At 33.9% G+C, this 27178-nt stretch overlaps 1 protein-coding gene and 1 non-coding gene across 4 annotated transcripts in view; one reads left to right on the forward strand and one right to left on the reverse strand.

Moving 5' to 3' along the window:
• Nucleotides 1-27178, reverse strand: part of CLINT1 (clathrin interactor 1) — a 58050-nt gene that overhangs the window by 4528 nt on the left and 26344 nt on the right. For 2 of the 3 annotated variants that reach the window (XM_032403627.1, XM_032403625.1), the window contains exons 1-9: nucleotides 23583-24527; nucleotides 22947-23043; nucleotides 21412-21520; nucleotides 20300-20464; nucleotides 17293-17470; nucleotides 13333-13579; nucleotides 11275-11344; nucleotides 3835-3909; nucleotides 208-500 (exon numbers count right to left, since the gene is read on the reverse strand). In XM_032403627.1, coding sequence (XP_032259518.1) covers nucleotides 208-500; nucleotides 3835-3909; nucleotides 11275-11344; nucleotides 13333-13579; nucleotides 17293-17470; nucleotides 20300-20464; nucleotides 21412-21520; nucleotides 22947-23043; nucleotides 23583-23749 — 1401 coding nt within the window. In that variant the 5' untranslated portion in view covers nucleotides 23750-24527. Of the gene's footprint in view, nucleotides 1-207; nucleotides 501-3834; nucleotides 3910-11274; nucleotides 11345-13332; nucleotides 13580-17292; nucleotides 17471-20299; nucleotides 20465-21411; nucleotides 21521-22946; nucleotides 23044-23582; nucleotides 24528-27178 lie in introns of those variants that run through there. The other variant, XM_032403626.1, reaches the window with a different exon arrangement.
• LOC116632551 lies at nucleotides 16763-16869 on the forward strand. The gene has a single exon (XR_004299466.1). It is a non-coding gene; the product is annotated as a U6 spliceosomal RNA (small nuclear RNA).

Here is a 27178-nt window from a genome sequence, read left to right on the forward strand (position 1 = left end):
GCATCATGCTTGGCTTTGCATGGACTACAAGATGGGTGAGAAGGCCTTGCTCTCTAGAACCCACCAGGGGAAAGAGTCTAAGATAAATGCAATGTGCAAAAACTATGTATGGCTTTTTTTTTCCGTCTCACGATAGTCTACCATTACATTAGTTACAGAATCTCAAAGACTAGGAATCGAAGTTTCCAAGGGAGGCAGACAACTTACCTGTGATCTTGACATAGGCAACCCCAGGCCTACAGTATTAGTGCTCATCATAGAGAAATTCATACTCTGGGAAGATGTCATGGTTGCCTGGGACGAGCCCATAAGATCAAATAGGTCCGAAGAATTTGAGGCAGCTGGAGGTGGGCCTAACGCTGGCTGTGAGCCACTGCCAAGTTCTACAGACGGCTGTGAGGCCCCGCCAAAGAGCTCACCGCCGGAGGCACCGGGGCCTGACGGCGCTTGGTTGAAGGCACTCCAGTCACCAAAGTCTCCATTCCCACTTGTTGCTGTAACTAAGAAGGAACAGTGAGGGTAAGAAACTTCCTGAAATGTGCAGAACAAAATAACAATGTATGAAATGAAACAAAGTAGAGCTGATCTGTGTCCATCCAGATTAACATCTGCAGGTACCATCTCCATCTGGACATTATTTTTCTCATGAATATTCCACAAATGTTAACAAGGTGGCAAAGGAAAAAAAATTCACATATAAAGTAAAATCCACCTCTTGGCAGGTCTGAGGTGATACACAGAAATTACAATCAAAACTTTCCTTCATCCTAAGTTTGCATATCATCAAATATACTGCCAGCTAAACAAATATGAATTAGCCTAAGACCCTGAAGAGCAAGAAAACTTAACTGGTTAAACTTTTTGTTGGGAGATCGAGAATCCTCAAGTGAGGAGACACTCAATAAAATCAGAAAATTCAATTCATTTCACCCATTCATTATTTGGAAAGGTTTAAAGAGAAATCAAACTATGATTTATATGGTCTCATGTAAATAAAATCCCAAATTCATGAGATAAAATTCATAAAGAAAACAGAAAAGCATGGAAAAGAAAAATTCAGTAAAATTAAGAGTAGGCTTAGTAAATTTCTGAAGAAGTTCTTACCCTTTTGGCCATGCTTTCATTGACAACACAAGGGCTGTAGATAGCCATGGTATATATAACCTTAGTATAGTGCTTGCTTCAAATTGGACTGTTCAATTTTTTTATTTAAATAAAAAGCGGGGTATAGAAGGGAACTCAATGCTAATATTAAAAAAAGGGGGGGAACTCTTATCATTACATTCAAAGATAATTATAACAAGTTAAAGATTTAATGCATTATATAAAAATTGATAATAGGTTAATTAATGGACTATAGTGTTTAAGAGCATGGTTTTTGTACCTTACTAGATGAGTGACCCTGGGAAAACTACATAACCCTCTCTGTGTCTCACTTTTTAAAAAATCTAAGTTGTGAAGGTTAAATATTTTTTTGTGTGAGGATTAATTTAATATGTAAGTGCATTTAGGGTTTATTCTTGTTACTATGGATTAATTGTGAAAACGCAGGGAAGGACCAAACACACCACATTCTCTTTCCTTTAGGTAGGCCATAAAACAATGTAGGTCAAGCTTCTAAAATTCTGTATACATACTATTTGGAACACAATAAATATAAAGGCAATTGATAATAAAAAAATTATTTAAATAGATTATGCATGACTCTAAGTAAATAAACCTTTCTCTGAGAAAGGGACAAATAGATAAATATGAATTAATGAAAGTTGAAAAAGCAAAGGTGAAGAAAGAGCTACACATAAACTGTCATCTGAAAGAGAACAGTACATATTTCCAAGTTAATTAACACCATCTCTTTGTACTCCATGTTCACTTACAACTTGGAAATACATTTTGTCTAGCCTAAAAGGTAACCAACCACTCCAATACTATGTCTCATTATGCTAAATATTTAAAGGAACAATAACATTAAGTCTTTAAAATTATATTTCTCTATTACCATATTAAAACGTGAGCCTCTTCAAAAGAAAATAATTCACTTAGAAAACCCACGCTCTACCAACAATTTAATACAAGAACTGGGCTAATATTTATTACCTCAGGGTTTTACTAAAATACGTCTTTTATCTTTACAAAAAAGACTGATTTAAGAGTTTTACAATTAGTTCTATATATTAAACAATTTAAACTAATTTAAGAAAGACCTGAAGGATAAAGGTAAACTTTATGCTGATTTCCTATATGCTTGATCTATAAAACAGAGTAAGAATGGAAACTGGGGCAATATGTGTTGCCCCATCTGAAAACTTTATCTGAGATGATTAATCATAGGAGGAAGAGATTTCTAGTGGGGCATATATTGTTCAGAAATGATTAATCATAGTTGCAACAGTTTCAGCCCCTTGCGTAATGGTGATCAGGTTATATTAATCACACGCAAACAGATGAAGAGATGTATCACTTAGCAACATTAAGATATTCGAATTATTTGCATAGTAGGCAACTTTATATACATAAAAACTCAGAATTACACAGGCAGTCTGTAAAATTAGGGCAATGTTTATCTGCCACTTGATCTGCCTAAAGTAAGGTATTAACCCTTAGAAGACATAACCACACTTCTAAGATGAAGCTAATCACTCCACAATTTTGGTTTCTGAGAAATACTCAGAATTTATACAAGCAGGTTATCAAAATAACCCCACATAATTAAAGCCTATGTATCTTTCTTCCTAAATCCTCACAAAACTAAATCAGACATTACTAAATATAAATTTTAATTCAATTAGTCTAATGGCAATAATTCTACTTGAAATGAGTAAGACTAATTCAGCTAAATTACACCTTTTCTCCCTGCCTCACCTCATGTTTGAAATTTGTAACTAAATTTTCATATTATCTCTCAAACTTCAGAGTGACAAGATTTATACCAAAAAATACTACAGCCAACTCCTTTACAACTTAAAGGACACTTAATAACAAACTTAGTCCCTATTCTATACACTTCTATAGACATTACTTTATATCCTTATAAAGAACATGTCAAATGGTGTTCCTGATTTTAGAAAGTTGGAGGTCACCAGCTTTCCCAAAGTTAAACAGCTACCATACTAGATGGCAGAGGCAGTAAGGTAAAAATATTCATAAAGAAAGGGAAAAAAAGACAAATGCTTCACCTCAATCCTTGATGTTTAAACCTATATTGTTAGTTCCAAGTACATAACATAAAGATTTGGTATCTGTAATATACTACAAAATGATCACCATAATAAATCGAGGGCATTTTAAAATTTCTAATCTAACATGGAGGCAAGTTTTGCCTGAAGTTCAACTGCTCACTATTTAAGGATGTGTCAAAATGAAGTTCAGTAATCTTTTATAGAAATGCTCTTAATATATATCTAAATTACAAAGAAATGAGTTTTATTAAGATAGTCTGCCCAATCCCAATGTCCTTGGGATCATATCATATAAGCTAAACATAAACCATAATATTCTTCCTGCTAAATTGAAGTTATACTTATTCATACTACCCACCATGCTGTTCCCCCTTCCCCCCCCCAAAAAAGCTAAACAAGAGTCACTTATAAAAAGGGCAATTTTATTTAGGTGTGCCTGCCTGAGTAGTTTGCAACTAAATTAATTTATTTGGCATATTTAAGACACCGACCCAATAAAATACCTTTGTGAATAAATTCTTTAGGATTTAGGAATTATAAATACTACAAGGAGTAAAACACCAAAAAGAAGCTTATTTGGTAGAGAAGGGAATTGTCTGGTCTTGATAACCTTTACACTGCCCCTAGATTTCTGGCCAATCAAATTGTATCATACCTTGGGAAGGGAAATTGCCTGATGCAGCAGCTGAGCCAAAGTCAGCAAATCCTCCAAATAAATCAGCTGATCCTCCTAGAAATTAAGCATGAAGAAAAGTTAAACCATTAAAGCCACAGAACAACAGATAGCAATTTCAGGAAGCCATTTTAGCACCACACTTAAAAATTACCTAATATCAGAGACTCCAGACCCATCATAGAAGCTAGTTTGTTGATCTAGGTTTTCACGTCCCATGTTCCTTTTAAGCTACCACAAACTCTTACATTCCTCAGTGCTTTATCTTGTAAGTAATTGACACTACACTTGTGGTTAAGTTATCCCTCACACTGCCTGAACACAGTGTGGACCTGTGGTTTTTATCCAGTCGATTATGCTCTTTATAAGAATCTTCGGTGGATGCTAAAACCTGGGTAAAATGTTGCTAGGGAGTAAGATATTCACATAATCACCAAACATCACCCCACAGATTACTTAGTAAATACAAAGGAATGAAGCTACTTTTACAATGGAGAAACTGAATGGATATCAACCTGAACAACTGATCAAATTTAATGCCACTAATAATCAGACAAAACAGTATTCGTGGGCCCTTTAATGGCAAGGGACTGAAAAGGAAATCATCACCCGTGTTAAGAATTCCAGCCAAAAATATTTAACCTGAATGTAATCATGAGGAATGAATCAGACAAATTACAAATTGAGGGACATTTTGCAAAACAACTCTCAAGACTCTTCAGAAAATGTCAACATCATAAAAGACAAAGAAGACTGGAACTGCTACAGATGAAAGGAGCCTAAAGAAACATGACAAGTAAATGAAATGCATGATCCTTGATTGGATTCTGGATTTTTTTAAAAAGTGCTATTCTGAAATGACATAATTGAGACATCAGTATTAGACAATACTGTTTAAATGTTAAATATACCAGGTATGATAATTATATTGTGATTATAAAGGAGAATGTCCCTGTTTTAAGAAGATATATGCTTAAGTATTTTGGGGGCAAAATGTCCTGGTATTTCCAATTTTCTCTCAAATGGTACACAATAAACAAATGGTACACAGTAAACGAACAACAAAAACGATCTAGAGAGAGAGAGATGAAGAAAATGTGGCAAATTTTCTGGGGTGCCTGGGTGGCTGTCGTTAAGCGTCTGCCTTCGGCTCAGGTCATGATCACAGGGTCCTGGGATCGAGCCCCACATCGGGCTCCCTGCTCTGTGGGAAGCCTGCTTCTCCCTCTCCCACTACCTCTGCTTGTGTTCCCCTCTCTCGCTATGTCTCTGTCAAATAAATAAATAAAATCTTTAAAAAAAAATTTATAAAAAAAAATGTGGCAAATTTTCTATAGGTTTGAAGTTTTTTTTAAATAAAAGGGAAAAATTTTTGAGGTTGATTTGCATAAACATCAGTTTTAATAGCTACATAGGGAAAAAATGAATGCAATGATTTTGGTGGACTATTTGTTTTCTATTGTCTACTCCATGAACAGGCAGATACTTCCATTTTTAATACATGAAAAAATAACAGGTTTTTGCTACTTCTAGATTGGTGTTTTTAAAGGGGTGAGATCCAGAGGCTGCAAATCAATCTGTGTGTGCGTAACAGCACATTCTCATACAAATTTTTATTTGTAAACACTACATGGATAAGAATTACCTACAATTTGAACAATATTATACTTTAAATTTTAATATTCCATTTCTGTCCAATTCAGTTATCAACAAAATAGCAATAGCCAAAGGATCTAAAACCTTAAATAGCTGTCCTTATTTTTCTTTGTCCTTAAAGATTTCACCTCTTAAGAGTCACAACCTTAGAAGTTTAGAGCAGCAGTTCAATTATGGTGCTTTTAGTGTTATGCGAACATTATATAGGTTACATCACAGCTGCTTAGCCTGCAGTGCTTAGAAACTAGCCAGGTGGGACTGGAACATCTGGGTTGCACTCAAATACCACCAGGGACAGATTCCAACATCTGGTGCCATTTCTGAATTGTCTTATCGCTGCAAGACATTCTGCCCCATCTGCTACACTCAACTGGGTTAATTAAACTAGAACCATCTTCCCTTCTTAATAAATGGCCAGCAGTAATAAAAGGAACAAATCAGTTTCTGATACATGTGTACTTGGTATTTCTTTTTAATGCACATTTACTGTAGTCAACTATCAGCAAGCATAACAAATTTCTCATTTCTTTACCTCATTACAGATGCACATATTCACATCTATCCTCACTCACCATGAACTAACTCCCACCAAGGCCAAGGTTCTCAATTCCTACCAACACTACAGTTCATCTGGCTACTTTCACTTTATCCAAAGAATAACATCACAGTGATTTATTTTTCTCTTCTTTAAAGATACAAAATCATGAAAAAATGTGGTGAGGGGCATAAGAGATCAATGAGCTATATTTTTAAACTATATAAAAAAGCACATACATTAATAAAAACTAGGAGGGACATGAATGTTGCAAACAGTTGCTGCTTTATATTCATAAATTTGTCTTCTGTATTGTTCCTTCATGTTAAAAATATTGATCAAAGTATACTGTTAGGTAACAGAATGACAGTTAATCATTTGCTAGAACACTAAGGGATTTGAAAATTGGGGATTATTTTAATTTGCTTCATCCAGCAGTGAATAGACATCAATATGTAATTTATTATGCTAAACAAGTTAGGGATTTTCAAATCTTATCCAGTCTGGGCTACAAAGAAAGTGCATGATGTAGAAAAAGGCACTTGAATACTACAGGATCATAACTTCAAACAGGATAAGATATTTTACTTTTGTCATATCCTGATTTAGTATTTCAGATAATTACCTACTTTGTTACTCCATTGCTTTACCTTCTCACATCTGAACTGAAGTTATATTGTATTCATAACTTATCTACAGCAAATATTATACCTCTCCACCCATACTATAGGGAGTTTGATTTCAACATAACCAATTTAAGAATACTGCAAGTAAAGAATGGAAACACACATAATATTTTATAAATAGAAGCCACCTTTTCTTGAAAAGGACTTAAGTTTTCTCTAATCTTTTGAGGTGCCACAGATTATGCTTCTCCTTGGGTTTTACACAATATGATCTTTGAAAACGGTCTCAAACTATCTCAGTAATTTAAAATCTCTTTATTTCTTTTAGGAAAAGTTTCTCTCTCCTAGGAGGAGAGACATATGTGTGATGTTACTCATACCAATGCCTTAAATTCAACAGAAATTTTCTATACTGAAGCATTTTCCCAGATAACTTCAATCTAAGGGAATTTAAATAAAAGAGTGTACCAAAAATTGCTGCATGTGGAAGATTGCTAAATTTCACAAGAGCTATCCTTCAAGATTCCCACATGAGAACTGTCATTATAAATGAACCATTTCCATCTGCCTTTTCAGGATAGCAAGGAGGTTATTTACAATCACCAGCTGGGAACATGTATTTTCCAAAGCAATACTGTGAACAGGAAAAATATAGCTGAACTGACAGTGCTTAAACTTCAAATGAAAATTTTCTTCAACAAAGAATTTAATCTAGATTACCTTATAAAAAACTTGTGCAATAATTCTAGTAAATATAAAAGAACTGACAATGCAAAAAAAATAAACGTATGACAAAGATTAATATATAATACATATATACGTGAAGTTTATATATAAAACACTAAGGATAAAAACCCCCACTAAAAGAAATGGACAAAGGAACATGAAAAGATAAGTTACAATTGGCCTATAAGAACAGCAAAAGTATTCAAACTCAGGCATCAAACGAATGCAAAATAAAATGAAATACTATTTTCTCCTTACCAAACTGGATGGTTTTGAAAGATGCTACTCCACTACTGTAATAGAGAAAAATTCGGGAAAAACAAAACAAAACCTAATACCCAAAAAATAAGAGACTATTTGGTTAAATAAATTACAGCATATCCATACAATGTTAAGATATAAAGCAATTACAAGTCTGTAAAAGAATACCAACGATCATAGGGAAACGGTCATGAGAACTTGGGTGAAAAGCAGTTCACAGAAAAATAAAAGCCTTATCAAAAGCCTGAAAAAGATCTGCCATGTAATAAATGCTTAATATATTGACTGAATATATAGAAAGTGTACTTAAAAAAAGAGTATTCACTCAAATTATTATGCATCCAAGTCATGGTGAATCACTTGTTTTCTGTCAAATTTCTAAAATGAGCATGCATGACTTTAATTAGTGAAGAGAATATGTTAAAAAATTTTATTTTTAGTAAACTTGGCTTAAATTAGAGACAACCCCATGGAAATTCTAACATATAAGTCAGTATACTGAATATGTAAGAATGTGGTTCATATTCATGGTAAATATCCTCAACTAATTTTTGTGATTACTGGGTACAAGGCAACAGGTTCAAATACAAATGTAATCAACATTTTGGATTTGACATACCTTAATCTTTAAAACAATTTTTAAACTAAAAAAAAAAAAAAGAATTCAAAACATATTGCAAGTCATGTAATGGCCCTCTATTTGTACTGACTAAAGTGTATTTTCTCTTCAACCTCATTTATTGTACTAGAGATGACTTATGGAATAGTATGTCAGTCAAGACCTAAATTCCTTAATTAGAAAGGGACAAAGGAGACAATGTGGCCTTTTACAAAGGTGAGATACAGTAAAAAAATGAAATGGGATGTTTTTGGCATTCTAGTTTTAACTGGCCTATTTTCTAAATACTGTAAAATTAATTCATTTTTAAGAATATTTACTTAGAAATGTACTATATGTAAAAGCCACCAAAATATCCTTATAGTGCAGATTTTAAAAGAACATCACCATAGTGGTGATGGATTCTTGATGAATGGGTTTCACATGTATATTTTAAAACTGGGTAGATATTCTCCAATGATTTTGCCACACATACTTTTGAAGATGTTAACAAAAGGATGTTGTAACATATTAAAAAAAAAAAAGAAAATCTGAGCATATTCTCAGAGGAGGTATTTATCTGGTGAGAGGTACAGAGGCCGCCTTATCTGCTTAGGTTTACAGTTCATGCCCATATTACTTGCATGATGGTGATATTTTAAGTATAGGCACATCTGGTAAATGACACCCAAACGGTATGCCAAATAGCAATGCTTAATATGGTAAATTCTTAGACTTTTTCATGTGTAGATGCTGGAGATTTAATATCCAATAGTTTTTCCACTGCTCAAGTCAATTTAAAATACCTTACTAAAGTATTTAAATAGAGATTTGGGGTAACAAATTTATGTCATGACTGGAGGGGATTTTACACAAACTGGGTAAGCATACTGTTTCAAACATAAGAGAACTTTAAAAAATAATTCTGATGTAGACCCATATTCAGTTTGTTTTTAGAGAATATTATGATAAAACAAACATTAAGGCAAGAAACTTCTCAGATTTCATTCAGACTTTGTCTCAATTACTGTATTAATATTAATTGCTATTTCTATTTAATTAGTCAATCTAACTGTCTGCACTGAAGAAAAAGCACTCAACAGTTTCTTGCCAAGCGAAGGAAGCATGTTGGTTATTTAATAATTCTCTCTGTTCAAAGCAATCTTGGTATCACTGAAGAAAAAAGTTACATCACTCATCTGACCTTCCTAGTTAATTCTTCTCTGATTGCTCCATTAAAACTTTTCCACAGATGCATGAAAGGGGCTCCTTAATATTTCATGCCAGGAAGTCCAAAATAGTTGAAATTCTGTGACACTATGTCTGTATTATATGACTACACACTAACTGTTAATACTACAGTTAAGATTTTATTTTTATTTATTTATTTTTTAAAGATTTATTTGACAGAGAGAGAGAGCACAACCAGGGGGAGCAGCAGTAGAGGGAGAGGGAGAAGCGGGCTCCCTGCTCCGCAGGGATTGATGTGGGGCTTAATCCCAGGACCCATAGAGCATGACCTGAGCCGAAGGCAGACGCTTAACCACCGACTGGGCCACCCAGATGCCTCTACAGCTAAGATTTTATTTTATTTATTTTTATTTTTTTATTTTTAAAAGATTTTATTTATTTATTTGACAGAGAGAGACAATGAGAGAGGGAACACAAGCAGGGGGAGTGGGAGAGGGAGAAGCAGGCTTCCCACGGAGCAGGGAGCCTGATGCGGGGCTCGATCCCTGGACCCTGGGATCATGACCTGAGCCGAAGGCAGACGCTTAACGACTGAGCCACCCAAGCGCCCCTACAGCTAAGATTTTAAACATACAAAAAGACACCAACATAAATTGTTAAACTAATGTAGTTGTTTGTAACCTTGGGCATGACAGTTCAACAGAGTTTACAGAATAATTTTAGGAACAGTTAAGAGTTATAGAAAAAAGGGAACAGGAACTGAAGAAGCTCAGAAACTGGTTGAACCAGATGCCCCATGAAGTTCAATCCCAGTCCAAGAATTTTATGATAGTGGGCAAGGAGAAGAAGAAAATAACAGAAGACTTTCTATTAATTACATGTACTAAACTATCAATGAAAATCACAGGCTTCCATTTAAGCACTAATATAAATTTTAAAACAATTCACTTTTGAAAAATCACTATACACATTGAGGAACAATAGATTTACTTTGTACATTACTCATACACCACTCTTACCATCTACGTTTTAATGTGAAATAAACTTTAAACAGGTTGGGAAAGATCATCTTTAAATAGAAGTTGTATTTCTTAAGCTGTTTTGACTTGTAGCACAGGACTTTATTAGAACTCCATAATCATCAAATGCAACCTAAAATGCCAATTTTCTTGAAAACAATATATAGGGAATTACTCAAATCAAATCTGGCATATACTGAAAATCTAACTGAAGAAGTAATTAATCCTATCTCTATGAAAATCTTGGTAAAGAGACTACTGTTTTGCTATGGCCTCCTTAAAATATGTCAGGTAGGTGGTTACGTACTTTCATATGTGACTCTTTGATTAAAGATTACTTCTTCCACCTGACCTTCCCATGAGGGCAAGAACTTTGTTTCACTAAGCATTATACCTCAAGCACGCAGACCAGTGTCTGGTTCAATAAATACTTGTTAAATAACTGAGTAAAAAGCTTAAATGAATTCTACTATAGCTGATGTTGAGAGCCAGAATTGAGATTTAAGGAAAGACAGTAAAATGGGCAGAGCAGTACATTTTGTTTATAGAGAAAGCAAGGGACCCCATTCAGCACTAAGAAATTAAGGAGAGACAGAGATACTACTGAATTATTGGTCAAATATTTAAGCACTCCTCTTTACTTTAGGCAATTAAACAATTTTTCCCAAATAATGCTCAAGGGTCACTAATTTCACATTAAAAATAAATCCAATGCAAAAAAATTTTTCATTCTATCCTTTATTTGGCATTTTGAAAAATTACTCTGAAATCAAGGTTACTGAAAAGAAAAAAGCCAATGTGGAAGCTTACCTGTCGATTGGCTGGTGCCATCAAACAGATCAACAAGGTCACCAGATGACTTGCTGCTAGGCACTGAAGTCTGAAAACACACACAGAACCTTAAATAAGCTTAGAAAACAAATTTCTACTGTTTTCTTAAACCTGCTCTAGTCATCTCTGATTCTCAACTTAGACACAAATACCCGTAACATCTTAATAAGGGTACATTTAGTTTTCTGAAAAAAGAGAAGTGACCTTGAAGTCTTATGCAGAGATTGTTATTTTTAAGTAATTCTATCCCTAGCACTGTAAAAACCCTAACATCATCTACACTGTTTTCCCTAACTCATTTCTTTTCCTACTGCATTTCACTCTGGAAAACATACCTTCCAGTTCCCACTCAAATCTTAATGCTATATATCAGAATCATTTGAGAAGAACTAAAAAATACTCATGCCCCAGCCCATCACAACACTGAGTCACACCTGCCCGGGGTGGGATCTTGGCCTCTACAGGCTGACAAAGCTCCCTTGAGAATTCCAAAGCATAAGAAGGTCTGAGATCCATTGGATTAGAGACCAAGATCCTAACCAGCTCTAAAACTCTATGATTTTATGATTCTAGGATTCTTTGATTACTATTTGTATACCACACAAGTCATTCTATGTTGTATGACATAACTTCACATCTAATCGCTTCACATTTAGTTCCCAAACTAAAATGTGGGCTGGAGTTTATGATTTTTCTCTCCCCTATAGTCCTAAGTACCTTGATGCAAATGTCCTATATGTTCAATACATATATGATAATTAGAACGAATTGCTAGGCAACAGGGAAACACTGTAAGTTCCTAGGCATGTTAATTTGAGCCCTGAAGATTAAAATACTATATGCTGGTTCAAAAAGGCTTTGTGATTGAAAGAGATCCAAGCAGTTGAGTAACTTTCCAAAAACTCTGGCCTTCTAGACATTATTTTTGTAGTTTTAAAAAAAAAAAATCACAAAGCTTACACTATCAATGTAAAATATTTATGGCAGAGTGACATGTATTTAGGCTGTATTTCAAACTGCTATTTAAAATCTTTTAACATACAAAAATTTTAACTTATTGTTAAAAAAAGTTACACAGTTTGGATGATTTTCCTTGTGCAACCTGACACGAATTCTCCTTTTAACAGCCATATGTATTCAGGTTTTAATTATGACTATCTACCAGATCCTGCACAGCCGTCAGTAAGCTAACTATATGTATAGCAGGGGAAATCTAAGACCACAAAGAACTAACAAAGCCATTTCCCCTCTTTAACTACAATTAAAGTTGAGTTTTAATTGAGGTTTTCATCAAAACTAACAAGATGGGTGCAATTATACACAGAAGATATTTGGCAAAACTTGACAGAGAACCTGTTCTTGCCACTAAGTATGACTAGCTTTATTTTTAGAGTTAACTACAATCTGCAGGATACATTAGAAAAATGTTTTCCCTAGCTTTTTGCTACTTCTGATGCAAAGACACAAGCTGGGTAAACACTAGTAGGGGAGACTGACAAAACACTAGCTTGTGGCCAGGTATCTAGTAGGTGGATTTCATTTCTGTGGGTGAATAAAAAACAAATGAAGAAGGCAGTGCTGCTACCGATCAGCAGTGAGGCAAATAAGCCTCCCTTCATAGGCAACATCTCTATATAAAAATGAGACTATTTCCCCTATATATCTAGTTGGTCCTCTTCTGTCATTTCTTACAACTTCTAAATAATCTTGTTTTCCTTAGTGAATCTCATTGTGTTTGACAACCAGTGATGGTGTGCAGAAAGAAACAAATGCACTACATTCTGATTCGCCACTGTTCCTAAACGAACCCAAAGTGTCATTTCTACTTTCATAGAAAGTGCATACACAATCATGCAGCAATTGGACAGGTTTCCTCCCCCAAAGAGATTTCTTATTATTAATGACTCTGAGTAATACAGGTCAGACGATCTATAATTAATATGATTGCCTAGGAATGCCCAAGCCTACTGCAGTAATTCTAGAAGTAATCTGTAAGAATAAAACTGTGTATAGTGTGTAAACTCATGCCTTTCCCACCTTAAGTGAAGACTGAGGTGTATGAGTTGAAGCATTCTGATCTGGACTTGCTTTGTCCCCTGTGTAATGTGCTGCTGCTCCAAGATCAATGGTTTTAGAAGGATTTGCTGTGCGCTTGTGTCTGGTTGTGGTGGTCTCTGTGGCCTGTGTGATATGGATATGCTTTGTCGTCACAGTCTCCTCTTCATCTTTGAATTCACCTTTGGGAGATCTGCCTCTTCTTGCTTTCTTTTCCTCATCACTGTCGCTAAAAGATATTAAAAATGAAGCAAAACAATAAGACTAGGGGTTATTTTAAAATGGAGCCCTCAGTGATTTGAGCTAAAGAATTTCAAATGCAGTAACTCCAAAATTCCATACTCCAACTATTTGACAGGGATCAACAGAATGTTATCTAAGCTATCTGAATAATGATATGTATGTGTTGGGGAGGGGAAATGGGAACCTGCTCAATTCCCTAGGTAAGTCTAAAACACTGCTACAAAAACATATTCACATAAATGTGTACAAATAAAAAAAGTCTGAAGTAATTCAAGTGTTTATGTATTATAGATTTAAAGCTTAATTAAAAAATAAAATATCAGAATCAACTGATGAGATCCCGTGAGCTCAAACATCTGCATTTGATGACCATTTTCTTGAAATGGACTGTGTGCAAACTATAGTCCCATTTAAATAACAATTCTGTCACTGACTCATATACTCATACAAATACATAATAAAATATTACAATTTCAGTGGACACTGAAATTTCAACACTATCCTAACTAAATTCAAATGACTAAATGCTCACCTGTAAATGCAAAAAAATATGAAGTATTGCACTTTACAACAACAGTGCTCTATTTTACTATAGTATAAGGAGATCAAACTTATACCTTACTAATTGCTTTACAGGAAAAAGCATATTTAAAATAATTCCTTTTTCAGCATACTCAAAATTTTTTCCCTTTTTTAACAGGGCAAAAGAAAAACATACATAATAATAATAAAACTGGATTTTTCATATGCCATGAATTTAAAACATCAGCACTAATTTGTTCTTCAGTAATAAAGCATTGAGGTTTTTTTCTGGTGCAAGCAGGACAGAGAGAAATTACCTGAAATATGCTCCATTGCTTGTATTACTTAATTTTAGAGTAGATGGTTTAATTTATAAATATTCTGCAATAAAACAATTAAAATTCTCCTTAAAACTATACTAATTTATCCCAGACAAATCTACAGCAATTTCTACTTAAATATAAATCAATTTGGAACCTCTATTAATCAAGGATCAAGAAGAGCGTCTCACATAGAGCAAAAGGGTTAAATGTATTTTTATCTATAAGCATTTTAGGGAATCTACAAGTTCCGATTAAGTGTTCAGAAGCCCTTGTCTCTTACCAATTTCTCAGCAACAGATGACCTAAAGATTCCCACCATCAGCCCTATAAGTAAAACTAAAATTTCTTACCTTTCTGATGTCCAATTTGATTTCAGTGCAAGGTAATTTCTTTATACGCTGAGAATATAAAACTGACTAGCATACAACAAAATGGAAGCTTCATATCTGATCAGTGTTCAAGAATTCCTGAATCTAACAATGAACTAATAATAAGTCTGACAGTTTGGTAAGATGCCAGAGGTCACATGCAACTTTGTCTAAAAGTCTACTCTTTTTTCACAAATACTCAAAGACGTAAATTCCCTGGTGTGTTCTTCAGTTACTATGATGAATAATACACACTATATTTTTACTCTTTTATTTATTTATTTTTTTTTTTAAAGATTTTATTTATTTATTTGACAGAGAAAGACACAGCGAGAGAGGGAACACAAACAGGGGGAGTGGGAGAGGGAGAAGCAGGCTTCCCGCCGAGCAGGGAGCCTGATGTGGGACTCGTTCCAGGGACTCCAGGATCATGACCTGAGCTGAAGGCAGTCGCTTAACCAACTGAGCCACCCAGGTGCCCCTATTTTTACTCTTTTAAACCCAAATACTCTATATAAAAGATTTAGGAACTCTAGCAGAACCTGTTGTAGAGGTAACATTAAAAAAAAAAACCAAAAAAAACAGAAAAACAAGGGAGAAATGGGAAAAAAAAAAAGACAAAGCAAAGAAAGAAAAACTGAGGGTGGTAGGGCAAAGGAACAACACAAGAATGTATATAGATCTCTAACCAGCCTACCTAACTGATCTCCAAATCTCTTCAGGAAATAGCAACAGATTATATGGCCACTATGTTTTCTAAACCAAACTAAAAACATAAATACACAGGCCACGAGAACAATAATGAAAGAAAAAATAGAATATTCACAGAATATTTGAGTAGGCACAGTTTCCCAGTTTAGTGTTTATTATTATAACATACATACTTTTTAGTATAAAAGAGCTAAAAATGTAGTAAAATATCTATTTTACAACTACATTTTTAGCTCTTTTATACTAAAGAATGAAAAGTAAATTCTGGTTCTTCAAAGATCATATTCCAGAAAGTCTTGAAAAAGACAGGCATTTGAGAAATTTAATAAATACAGAAACATACCGAAGACACTAAACAAGTATTTTAAAATTGTTTCAAAATTATATTTTTATTTTTACTTCTTTTTAGTGACCCCTAAATCTGAACTATTAAGACTTTTTAAGGAAAAAAAAAAAGAGAGAGATGGTACTTATTACAAGAACTCACTTGAAGGAACAGCTCCATCACTATTACTTTAGGAAAGTTCCACATAGCCTGATTAGGCATCAGGTTTTACTTCTAAAAGTAAGGGTAAAATCCTTGATCTAGCCTATCTAAGAGAAATACTCTGAGGCACAAATGACAAAGAACTTGTAAAACTTGCCTTGCAAATGAAGTGCCATATATATGTATGTGTGTGTGTGTATATATATATATATATATATACACATATAAATACCCTTTTAACTTTTTATAGTTTATAGCTATATTGGTAGATAAGAACAAAAAGTGAATGCTGAGAAGTTCTAAGTATTGTTCTACATAAAACAAAACGCAATGCCCTAACATTAGAAAATACAATTTATGAAAACATAGATCTACACTTGAAAACATTTTAGCTTAAAAATTCATTTGGATTATTTTTTCCTGTTAACACTGGCATGAAATCATAATAAAATGTCATAGAAAGAGTTAAATTTCAAACCCTTTAACTTTTGTTTAAACTTATTTAATTAAGTTTATTATTAATAAAGTTCATTATCCCTCAGCAATAACTCAGATGGCTGGGTGATCTGATGCCCAAATGCAAAATGAGCCATGAAAGTTCTTACTGGAAAAAAAATTTTTTTTCAATAAATAGCCTGAATAAAAACATATAGAAAATGTGATCAACTTTAGAAATAAATGGACATAGACAACATGGAAAGTGTATCAATACTAATTACAAATAATGTTTGACCTAGCATCTTAAAAACAGCTGCAGAGTGCTCACATCAGCAGCAAATGCACTAAAGCTGGAACAATACAGAGAAGATTAGCATGGTCCCTGTGCAGGGATGACATGCAAATTCATGAATCATTCCATATTTTTATACAGGGCATTTTTAGGGCAGTGCAACTATCCTGTATGGTTCTATAATGGCGGATATTATGCATTTCTCAACTGCACAACACAGTGAACCCTAATGCAAACAACAGATTTTAGTGAAGAACAGCATATCAATATTGGCTTTCAATTGTTAATAAATGTACTACACTAATGCAAGATGTTAGTAACAGGAGAAATTGTGTGTGTGTGTGTGTGTCTGTGTATGTGCGCACACGCCCATGCACAAATTGGGGAGTTAACAGGGCAACTCTGTTACTTTATGTACGATTTTTCTGTGAACCTAAAACTGCTCTATTAAAGAAAATCTATTAAGAAAAAAGAAAAGCTGAACTTCAGATAAACAAAAGCCCAGCTGCATAAATTTAGCACCCTTTCCAAGACACCCAGGAGACAAAGTGTTAATACCTGCATCTTTCTGGAGAGTCTTCTCTATCTTTCCTCCGGAACTTGCTGATGGTGTCATCAATTGTGCTTCCAATTTTATCACTCAGTTCACCTAATTTATCACTGAATGGAAAAGCACTCTTGTTTTTATCCCACTCTTCATCCCATTTTGATTTGGGTTCAGGATCATATCTTTCACCTATATAAAGCATTAAAAAGAAAAGCAACTCTAAGGACATTAAATTCAAAAGGTGTCTACAGTCCTTATTTCTGAAGCTTTTCCTCATAATAAAATAGTTTTCAAAGGAAAACAGAAAGCTCCCACAGTGCTGAATCAACACAATTACAGCAAGGCACAGCATGTAGTGCCAGTCATTAAGTGGCAGGAATGCAGATTCAAAAGCTTTTGTTTATGAAAACTTACACAACCTTAATGCACAGTACAGCATATAAGGAAGTTCTTAAAAGAGTAGAGGAAAACACAAAAACCAACACAGGCTATATAAGCCAAAGAGAAATGGAAATCTTTTTGTTTTTACAAAAGTCACATAATGTATTATATTTCATTCCTATCTCTTAATGGTTCTTCAATTATTAGAGAAGTATTGGGATAGCAATAGTCTCTTTAAAAACACCTACTAAAGGAGACAGCACTCTGAATGCTACATGTCCCGATATGCTGTAAATATGCTGAAAATAACTGTCATTCTTTAAGTGTCAAACTAGAAAAATAACTCAATGGATTTCACGGCATGGGAAAGCATCCTTTAATTATTATAAAAAGAGAAGAATATTCTTATCACCCGACACACCAAACTACACAGACTAGAATCATGAAATATGCTCAAGCAGTTCAGAATAGTGATGATCTACTCAAACACCAAGTCTAAACATATGCTGGGATGGCAAAACCTAGGGAGACTCTGTGTGAATCTGAGAATGAAAAGAATAGATCATGGCAGTAAACAAAACCCCCAAAATGTCAAAATTTGTTTTAGACCTTGACCTTGGCGGCCTAAAGGAGAGAGAGGCATTCTAAGCACTAAACAGAACCTCTCCATTTCCACATCCAAACTCAATCAAAAAGACAAGAGTAGAAGGTACAGAGAGAAATCAGATGAGATTAAAAAGAAGAAAACAATGAAAACTAAGGCAGGCTGGAGAGAAAAGGGAAAGTGCAATGAGAAATAACAAAATAATCAAAAGGTGGCTGAGCCTGTGTGATGAACTTTTGTGAACAAGTTCTGCTGGCTAACAAGCCCTCTGGAGATCGGATAAAACCATTTTGCAGAACTGCCTGCTAAAACTGCAAAGCCAAAATTTTTGTAAGAGGATTTTAAAATATGTCCACTAGATCTGAAAGTGACCATCAACTTAAAGAGAATATGACAAAATTTTAACCAGATGGTTTTATAAAGATGAGTGGTTTTCCAATAATATGAATGTACATTTCAATGAAAATGTGATAAACTAGACTTTGAAAAGACAAATTTATAGGAAAAATGAAAGCAGATGAAAACAAAACTGATTAGTGTGATGGATATCCTACTAAATGAGTGTCAAAGATACTGGATTACTGGCAAGACACCATCTAAGGTCAAAATGAAAAGACATAAAATAGCTAAAGTTGATTAGTTAAACCTTTGAACAATATATATAACATCACAAATAATTTAAAAGAATGTGATGCAAATACATAAGATGTTCAACTCTCCCTCTAAGGCAGATGTAATTAGTTCACAGTGACTGAGTCTGAGAACTTACTCATTTTATAAATTTATCTAATTACATATTGTGCTGGTAAAAAGAGGGTTACAAGCAAGTAGAATGAGGAAATGAGTTGCAAATAGCAATTTCTCCTCAAAACACATTAAACTGCTCTACTTTGAAAAAGCTAAAGAATAAAATAACTACTTAGGCAAATAATCCAAAAACTTGTTACTCCCCTAAACAAATAAAAACTCCAAAACATATTTACATGATTTAAGAGAAATATTTTTGCCCAATTCAAGAATTGACTTTTTGTGATGCTTAGTCATAAAAGAAAGGAATTTTCCTGTTAAAAACATCTTTTAATAATTAAGTACAGTATTTTTTCTTTGAGAGCAAAGAAGCAAAGGAGCAAAGATATTATTTTGTAGATAATCACAAGATAAGAAATAGAAAATTTTTACGCGGTTCCAGTGCAGGAGTTCTGAGATCCCAGTGTAATCTAAATATAAAAAAACTCAGATATGGGTGTGGGGAGCTGGGAAGTCCCAATCTGTGGCTAAGTATACACAGCACTAGCCTGTCTATGGATACACAAAATGACCAGGGGATGGTCAGAGCTTACAGAAGACAGAATGAGTCCAAAGGGACATGCTGTTAACAGCGAGTTCTTATTTTCTGTGCCTGTTCCAAGTACCTAGTGATCTATTTTGGGGAAACTATATTAGTACATTAAAAATAAACATAGCGATCAATGTTCTAGCTGCTCTTAAATGTGTTAGGAACAATAAAGTGATAGGCCTAGGTGAAAAACTGATGATACTCTCACCTTTTTCTATGTCAAATTAAAGTATTGCTTAATTAAGGGAAGAGAGGCAGAACTAACTTGTAGGAAGCTTAACTATTTTTGGCTCAAAATAGAGCTAATTTGTTTCAAATGGGGAAGATGAAGCTCTTCAAACTTTATATTTTTATGCTCTAAATGGTGAGGTAGAGAAATCCTTTTTTCTTTTTAAAAATGGTAATTCCAAGAGGGAAGGGTATATATCTGTTTAATTCTCTGTGTCAATTTAAAGTTTAGAGTCATTTAATTAACGACCAATGGTTAAAATCATATTCTTGAACCCACAAAAGTAAAAAATAGAAAAGAAGATTCCTAATATCCATATAATAGGAGCCAAAATGAGTACTTCATATCCTTTAGTATTCTATTTCGGGGAGGGGGGAGGTATTTTGGTCTTTCGTATTTCAGTGATTCTTAAAATACACCCAGGAAGCTAAATGAATGCTTAGGTGTCAGTTTGTCTTTGATACTCACTATATCTGAATCCTCCAACACTGTCTGAGGAAACCCCAACATATTTGTCTTTGTTCTTCTTTGCTTTCTTTCGCTCCTCACGAAGCCTGTCGTCATCCTGGGCAAATTCAACCAATTCTTTCACCTTCTGGCGAATGTTTATACCTTGATCCTTGCCATGCTCATCTGTGAGGATGGTAAGGGAGAAACAAAACCTTAAATACTCAATTAATAAGTATCAAACCCTTTAACACAAAAAACAGACATGAAAATTTCAACATTAAAAAACCAACTTCAATAATTAAAATTAACAAAAAGAGGCAAATAGTGCTATTGAATTTTGTCATTTTCTCATCAGCAAATTCTAAGTCTTGGGATGCAATTCTGGCTTGTAAGATGAATTAACAAGGACTACAGATATTGGTGCTATGCAAGATCAATGAAGGATCTCCTAAAAAGCATTACTAATGATGACCATAGGAAAAAGACTTATATCCATAAATGTTTTCTTTTCCTACATTATTTTAACAACAACAACAAAAGATCCACTTTAACATTTTAATGACTAAAATATACTCAAATGCTTTGGTTTCCCCAATACAAGTTTGGAAATACTAATTACCAGAATTTAGTGTAGCTGAAAAACTGAATTTTTAAAGTGCTTTCAACTGGGGTACACTACAAAATGAAATGTGGTTTATTCTGTATCCTCGTTCACATTCAAAACACACTCTGGCCTTGCTGCCTTTGCACAGTAAATATTATTTGGTGGGAGGAAAAAAAAAAACCCAGCTTCAAACAGATGTGTGTGTTTTGGAGCTCTAACCTTTTCTTCCCATATGATTAAAGCTATTCCTTTATGGACACCACAGGGGACCAGTCTCCAGTGCATATTTTAATATAAACCCGAACACTCATGTTGTGTTGGTTCTGTTGTTATTAGCCAGTCTTTTCTGCAAGTTCTTGTCTTCACTAATTAATACTCTAGGGCCCCACGTCTTGGATTCTGCACTCGTCACACAACCAGCAATAGTCACATTCTAATTAGAGTGGAGAAGCTTCTAAGCTGGTTCAGGTGACTGACAACTCCAACTACTGTTTTAATTTGCTTATAAGGTTTTTCTATTGCTCACCTACAAAGTGGTAATTTTCCAGGGATCGCAAATCATAAATGTGTTCTCTGGCACTTGTAACAACACGCTCTGATCCATTCCTTATGAGGTAAGCTAGAAGCAGCAATGACTGTAAAAATACAAAGCACCAATGATTTAACAAAATAAATTCTGGTAGAGCTTTGGTAAATGGCTTAAAAAATAATTCCAACATTAGCAAATAATCTTTCTGGGGGTAAGTGAGAGGCAGGGAGAGTTTCTTTCCTGACACTGGACTTTAAATACATGGTCTAAAACTTGTATTATCAATTTGAAATTCCTCTTCTAACCACAGTAAATAATTATAAGCTGTCCACTGGACACCATGTGTCAAAGGATTAAAAAAAATAGCTCTCTAATGTTAAGAAATACCTGAATGTATGATACAAATGAACACTAAGCTTTTAGAAAGTGGCTCAATTTTTACTTTTCATCTGGGCAATACAGAACTGTGAAGTGAATTGTTCAAAATATCAGTTTAAAGAGAACAATTATTTGGTAATTTTATGATCCCATAGCATTTTCCCCAGATCAAATTAAATCTGGAAGTTAATGATGTAACTTTTGTTTCAAAAACTGGCTGCCAACAAATAAAGAGAAAAAAATTTTATGGGGTTTCTTTTTGGGATGAAAATATTCTGGTATTAGGTAGTAGTAACTGCTGCGCAACTTTGTGGATACACTAAAAACCACTGAATTATGCATTGTGACCTTAACTTTGCTTGGAATAAACCTCACATAAAGAAGTATCAACTATTTCATCACAAATATACAAGCTAAGGGAATGACCGTGAATGTTTTCAGAAACAAGTAACATCAAAAACATGGAACTAAATAAAGCACTGCTCTTCAATCCTGAAAGCCAAAATATTGCTTTCAAAGTTTCAAATATAAATATTATATGCCATTTTGAAAACACAGAGAAACTTATTCTGAGTAGCAAGAAAATATGGTGGGTTTGGAAAACATGATGATCTTTAGAATTCCACATTATACGATGAAATCAGAACTAAATGAAAGGAATCCAATAAAAAGTACCCATTTGGAAATTTAAAATGTTAGAATTTTAATATGTTTTAGGATTTCTAATTATATTTTAAACTAACATATTTCTGGTGCAGAATACTGTGTTAATATTATTATAAATTAGGCAAATTTTTATATAGAGATGAGAAACCATATTAGACTGTGGTTTTCATCTTAATTGCTCATCCACTTATATACATCCATCTGTAGATTCATTACTTTTGATACGCACAAATATATTTCCAGTAGGAAAAAGTTTAATAAAATGAAAATATTTCCAAATATTATTAATTTTAAACATTTTACTTTCAGAACAGTTGTTTATGGTGACTAGAAAACAACACACGTAGCAAAGCTACTTCTTTTACCTGTTTAAGAATATTCTGTTCTAGGATTTAATGTCCTTCATAATCACTTATGTATGTATACCTTAAAATTTCAAGCATTTGTTTTCAACATGTCAAATAATAAAAACAAACTGATGTCCATACCTTGTAAACTCTTCTCCAATTTTTTTTGTTGTCTTTTAACATTCGTGACCAAAGCATGTTCATAAGTTCTGGAAATTGTTCATACATAAATGTAGCCCTGAAAAAGAATTTTCCTCAAGACTTTGCAATATATTAATTTTGACAGTAGATGGCAGGCTTGTTCTAAGTTACTGTGTTTTCCCAAAGCTTAAAAAATTTAATAAGCAATTTAATTTAAAAAATTTAGATATGCTTCCATAAAAATATTTTTCTCATAGTTTGTAAAATATGTAGCACACGTATAAACCCCACTAATATCTTTTACAAACCCTTTACTTACCAGGATAGTGGTCAAGATGCTCATCAAAAAAAAAAAATATTCCTAACTTTATTTCAAGTTATTTTATATACATTTATCAAAATTTTATGAAAAGCTACAGTAAGTCTCTAAACCTCATTGAAAAATTTTGTTTTACTTTTTTGAGCTCATTTTTAAGGGGAAATGGACTCTGCATAAAACTTCCTCCATTAGTATCTGAATGATTATGCAAAATTTATATCTGGCAGCTAAACTGTTTAAAACTGAAAGCAAATTTCATATTTCTATGTAAAGATAGTTGGATTCTTTCTGCACTGCTGAGTCAAATTATCACTTACTTGGCAATCTCTCCCATGAGTTGCCCAGAAGGTCCCCAAGGATCGTCATTCGTTGCTTCTCGAACCTTAGACTCGATCTCTGAATAATTCATAACCACATTGGTGCTGCAGAGAAAAAAATGCACGCACATACACACAAAGATTAGCATCAAAACTGAGAAACACATGAAAACTTAATAATGACACTACTGGGTGTCCTAATGAGATACCTCTACATGGTGGGAAAGAAAACATCTTTTGTGCATAAGCTACTTCGAGGACATTATATAACACATTTAAGTTATATTTAAGAAAATCTGACTATTCCATTAGCCTTCCAGAATACAGATAAGAGATTACATTAGAGCTGGCATAAGTCCAGCAAAAAATGGCTTTGGGTCAAATTAAAAAGGAAATTGAACATGCTAGAGTCTATTATAAAACTAAGTTGTCAGTTTTCTGACCAGATCTGGTTTATATGCACTCTTGTTTCCTTACAGAATTTCTGTAAATTAATTAGCAAAATTATATAAGAGCAGAACCTTATTTATATTGCATTAAAAAAAAAGCAATGACAAACCAAAGATAACACTAAAAATATTTAGAATTGCTATGAATATTTAACTGTAATCCCTTGGTCTTTTTTCACTTGTATGTTTTCTATGTCACTAGCCACCATAAGCCTCACTTTTGATGGCTACATAATATTCCATCAGGAAATTGTATGACAACTTATTTAACTTTCACTTAAGACTTCAGCAGTGTCAAGAACACGGGTTCTAGGAGTCAGAAAGATCTGACTCCAATTACTTTGTGACTTTTGGCAAAATTATTATAATTGTCTTAATTTCAGTTTCCTCAAGTGCAAAATAGGAGTAAGTAAGAAGAACACTACCTCAAAGGGTAGCATCTCAAATGGTATCTATTAGCACAGTGTCTGACACACAGAAATTGCTCAATACAGGTTAGCTGCTATTATTATCATCACAGATAATAATCACCTAGTAAGAGGATTTAAAAATATTAAGTAATATTTTTATAAGAAAGAATTAACTTTGGGTGCCTGGGTGGCTCAGTTGGTTAAGCAACTGCCTTCGGCTCAGGTCATGATCCTGGAGTCCCAGGATCGAGTCCCGCATCGGGCTCCCTGCTCAGCAGGGAGTCTGCTTCTCCCTCTGACCCTCCACCCTCTCATGCTCTCTCTCTATCATTCTCTTTCTCTCAATAAATAAATAAAAATCTTTAAAAAAAAAAAAAAAGAAAGAATTAACTTTGAAAAGAGTACCTTAAAATTAAGATACAAGATGGCAGAAAGTTCAGTTATTAAAACAGAATTTCCATACTCAAATGGATTTAAGAATTCAGACATTCTGAGAAATAAAATACTGTGAAACTGTGACTTGTAGTAGTATCCATTTGACATCTAAAGCTCCAATTATTATTGAGCACTTGTTCTTTTTTTTTTTTTTTTTTTTAAAGATTTTATTTATTTGAGACAGAGAGAATGAGAGAGAGAGAGAGAGCACATGAGAGGGGGGAGGGTCAGAGGGAGAAGCAGACTCCCTGCCGAGCAGGGAGCCCGATGCGGGACTCGATCCAGGGACTCCAGGATCATGACCTGAGCCGAAGGCAGTCGCTTAACCAACTGAGCCACCCAGGCGCCCTATTGAGCACTTGTTCTAATAGATGCCTATGGATACGGTCATTCAAATCTTCCACTTAAAATTAAGCCTTAGAAACAGTCGGGATTTGTTAATTACTACTTCCATATACCCCACTCTTGCTGTATGGTTTTTCAGTTATCAAAAGGTTCTGTTTTTTCAAGTAAGGAAGATTTGACTATAAGTGATATTCAAACTGTTTCCCAAATATAAAGAAATATAAATTTTAAATTCATTGTGAACATTTCTCTTTCTTTACCTTTTTTAAAGAAAGAGACTAATAAATGGTTTTGGGTCAAATTTGAAAGGAGCCATTACACATATAAATATGACTTGCCAAATCACAGAATAAATCTAGCTTCTAGATTTACATTCAGAAGACTGTTCTACTAAGGAAGAAAAGTGAAATCCTATTACCTTCTTTCAAATTTTGGAGAAAGCTGCCCCTAAAATATCAACTAGTTTGAGAACATAAATAGAAATCGTTTCCCTATGACATAATTTCCACTGCCTTCTTTAAAAATTAAGGCTATTAATGAATGAATTTCATAAAAACCCAGTAATGATTCTATTGACAATAATTTTATGTATAAATACAAAGGAGTAACATTTTTTTCTAATTTCTTCAACAATGGAAACAAAATAAAATCAAGGCAGCCAATGACAGATTTGCAATTTAAGATGCCACAAAATGATGGATTTCAAAATGCTTTTGTTTATCCTAGTGGCTGAAGAATGCGTGGCTTAGGCAGTTATAAGTGTCAACATGCAGCTGTGGGAATGAACAATAGCAATTAGGATTATAATTCACCCAAGCATTTCATTACCAAGAATGCACTTAAAATCTGTTTGCATTGTTTAATTTGCTAGAGAACAAGATGAAAGGAGTTAATCTCTAGTCCATGCACATGAAATATTTTTACTAGAGCCTTCATAAATGCTGTAGCTTTCAGAACACTACTTTCCTTGTTCAAGCTACAAAAGCCCATGGGTCAAATGAGAAAGGTCCTGTTTCTCTAACCCTTCACAAGATTCTTAGCTGAAGGCCTGTGTGTTTGAGTGCTGTGTGTTTACAGGGAGAGGTGGCAGAGAGCCAATGATTTAAGAATCGCCTGATTTCCTTGGTTGAAAAACAATGGGAACTATGTAAAATGACAACTTAGCATTAGAACACCTACAATGTAGTTACAAAGTATATCCACAAAAAGATATGGCAATGATAATAACAAAAAGTAACAAAGTCACACAACTTCCATGAAGAAAACCAGGCTCTATTTTAAAGCCATTTTCTAGTGAAACTGCTGCTTTCAGAAACTGCAAAGAACTCTAAGATGAGATCTGATGGCCATAGAGAATTCCAAAACAAAGTATTTTTAAGCTGCACCTAATTCAGAAACAAATGTAAACTAAAACAAAACAAAACATGACACTGTATAGTTTGGCCTTATTCCAGCTCACTTAAAAATAACTATTTCTAAAAAGGTAAAAATGGCATTTTGATCCTTCCTTTCCCATGTCTTCCACTGCCCTTAATCCACACCCTACCCATAATTCCAGTGACCTTTTTAAAAAAGGAAAATAACCCCTTCCCTCCCCCCAAAAAAGAAATTATGTCCAGATGTGAAAGGAAAAATAGCTAGTTTAATTCCTAAAACTTTTTTGAGTGACAAAAATGTTTTAAAAATGGATACTTCAGACACTAGAGGAGGCTCTCCCAACAGTTTTTTAACACACACACAAAACTCAAAGGTCTAGGATGTGTTCTGCAAACAAAATCATAGGAAATTACCAGGAAATAACCAAAGACTGAAGAATATAAGAAACTGCTCATGTTCTGAAGATTTTACCTTAAAGCAATACTGAACCACTGCTTTTTACTAGGATAAAATCCACAATTAAAATCCTTATTGTTTGTATTGGTAAGACTTCTATAGTGCTTTTCCATTTGCTCCTCAC

The sequence above is a fragment of the Phoca vitulina genome, unplaced genomic scaffold, assembly GCF_004348235.1.
Source record: "Phoca vitulina isolate PV1807 unplaced genomic scaffold, GSC_HSeal_1.0 scaffold6, whole genome shotgun sequence".
Classification (NCBI taxonomy): domain Eukaryota; kingdom Metazoa; phylum Chordata; class Mammalia; order Carnivora; family Phocidae; genus Phoca; species Phoca vitulina.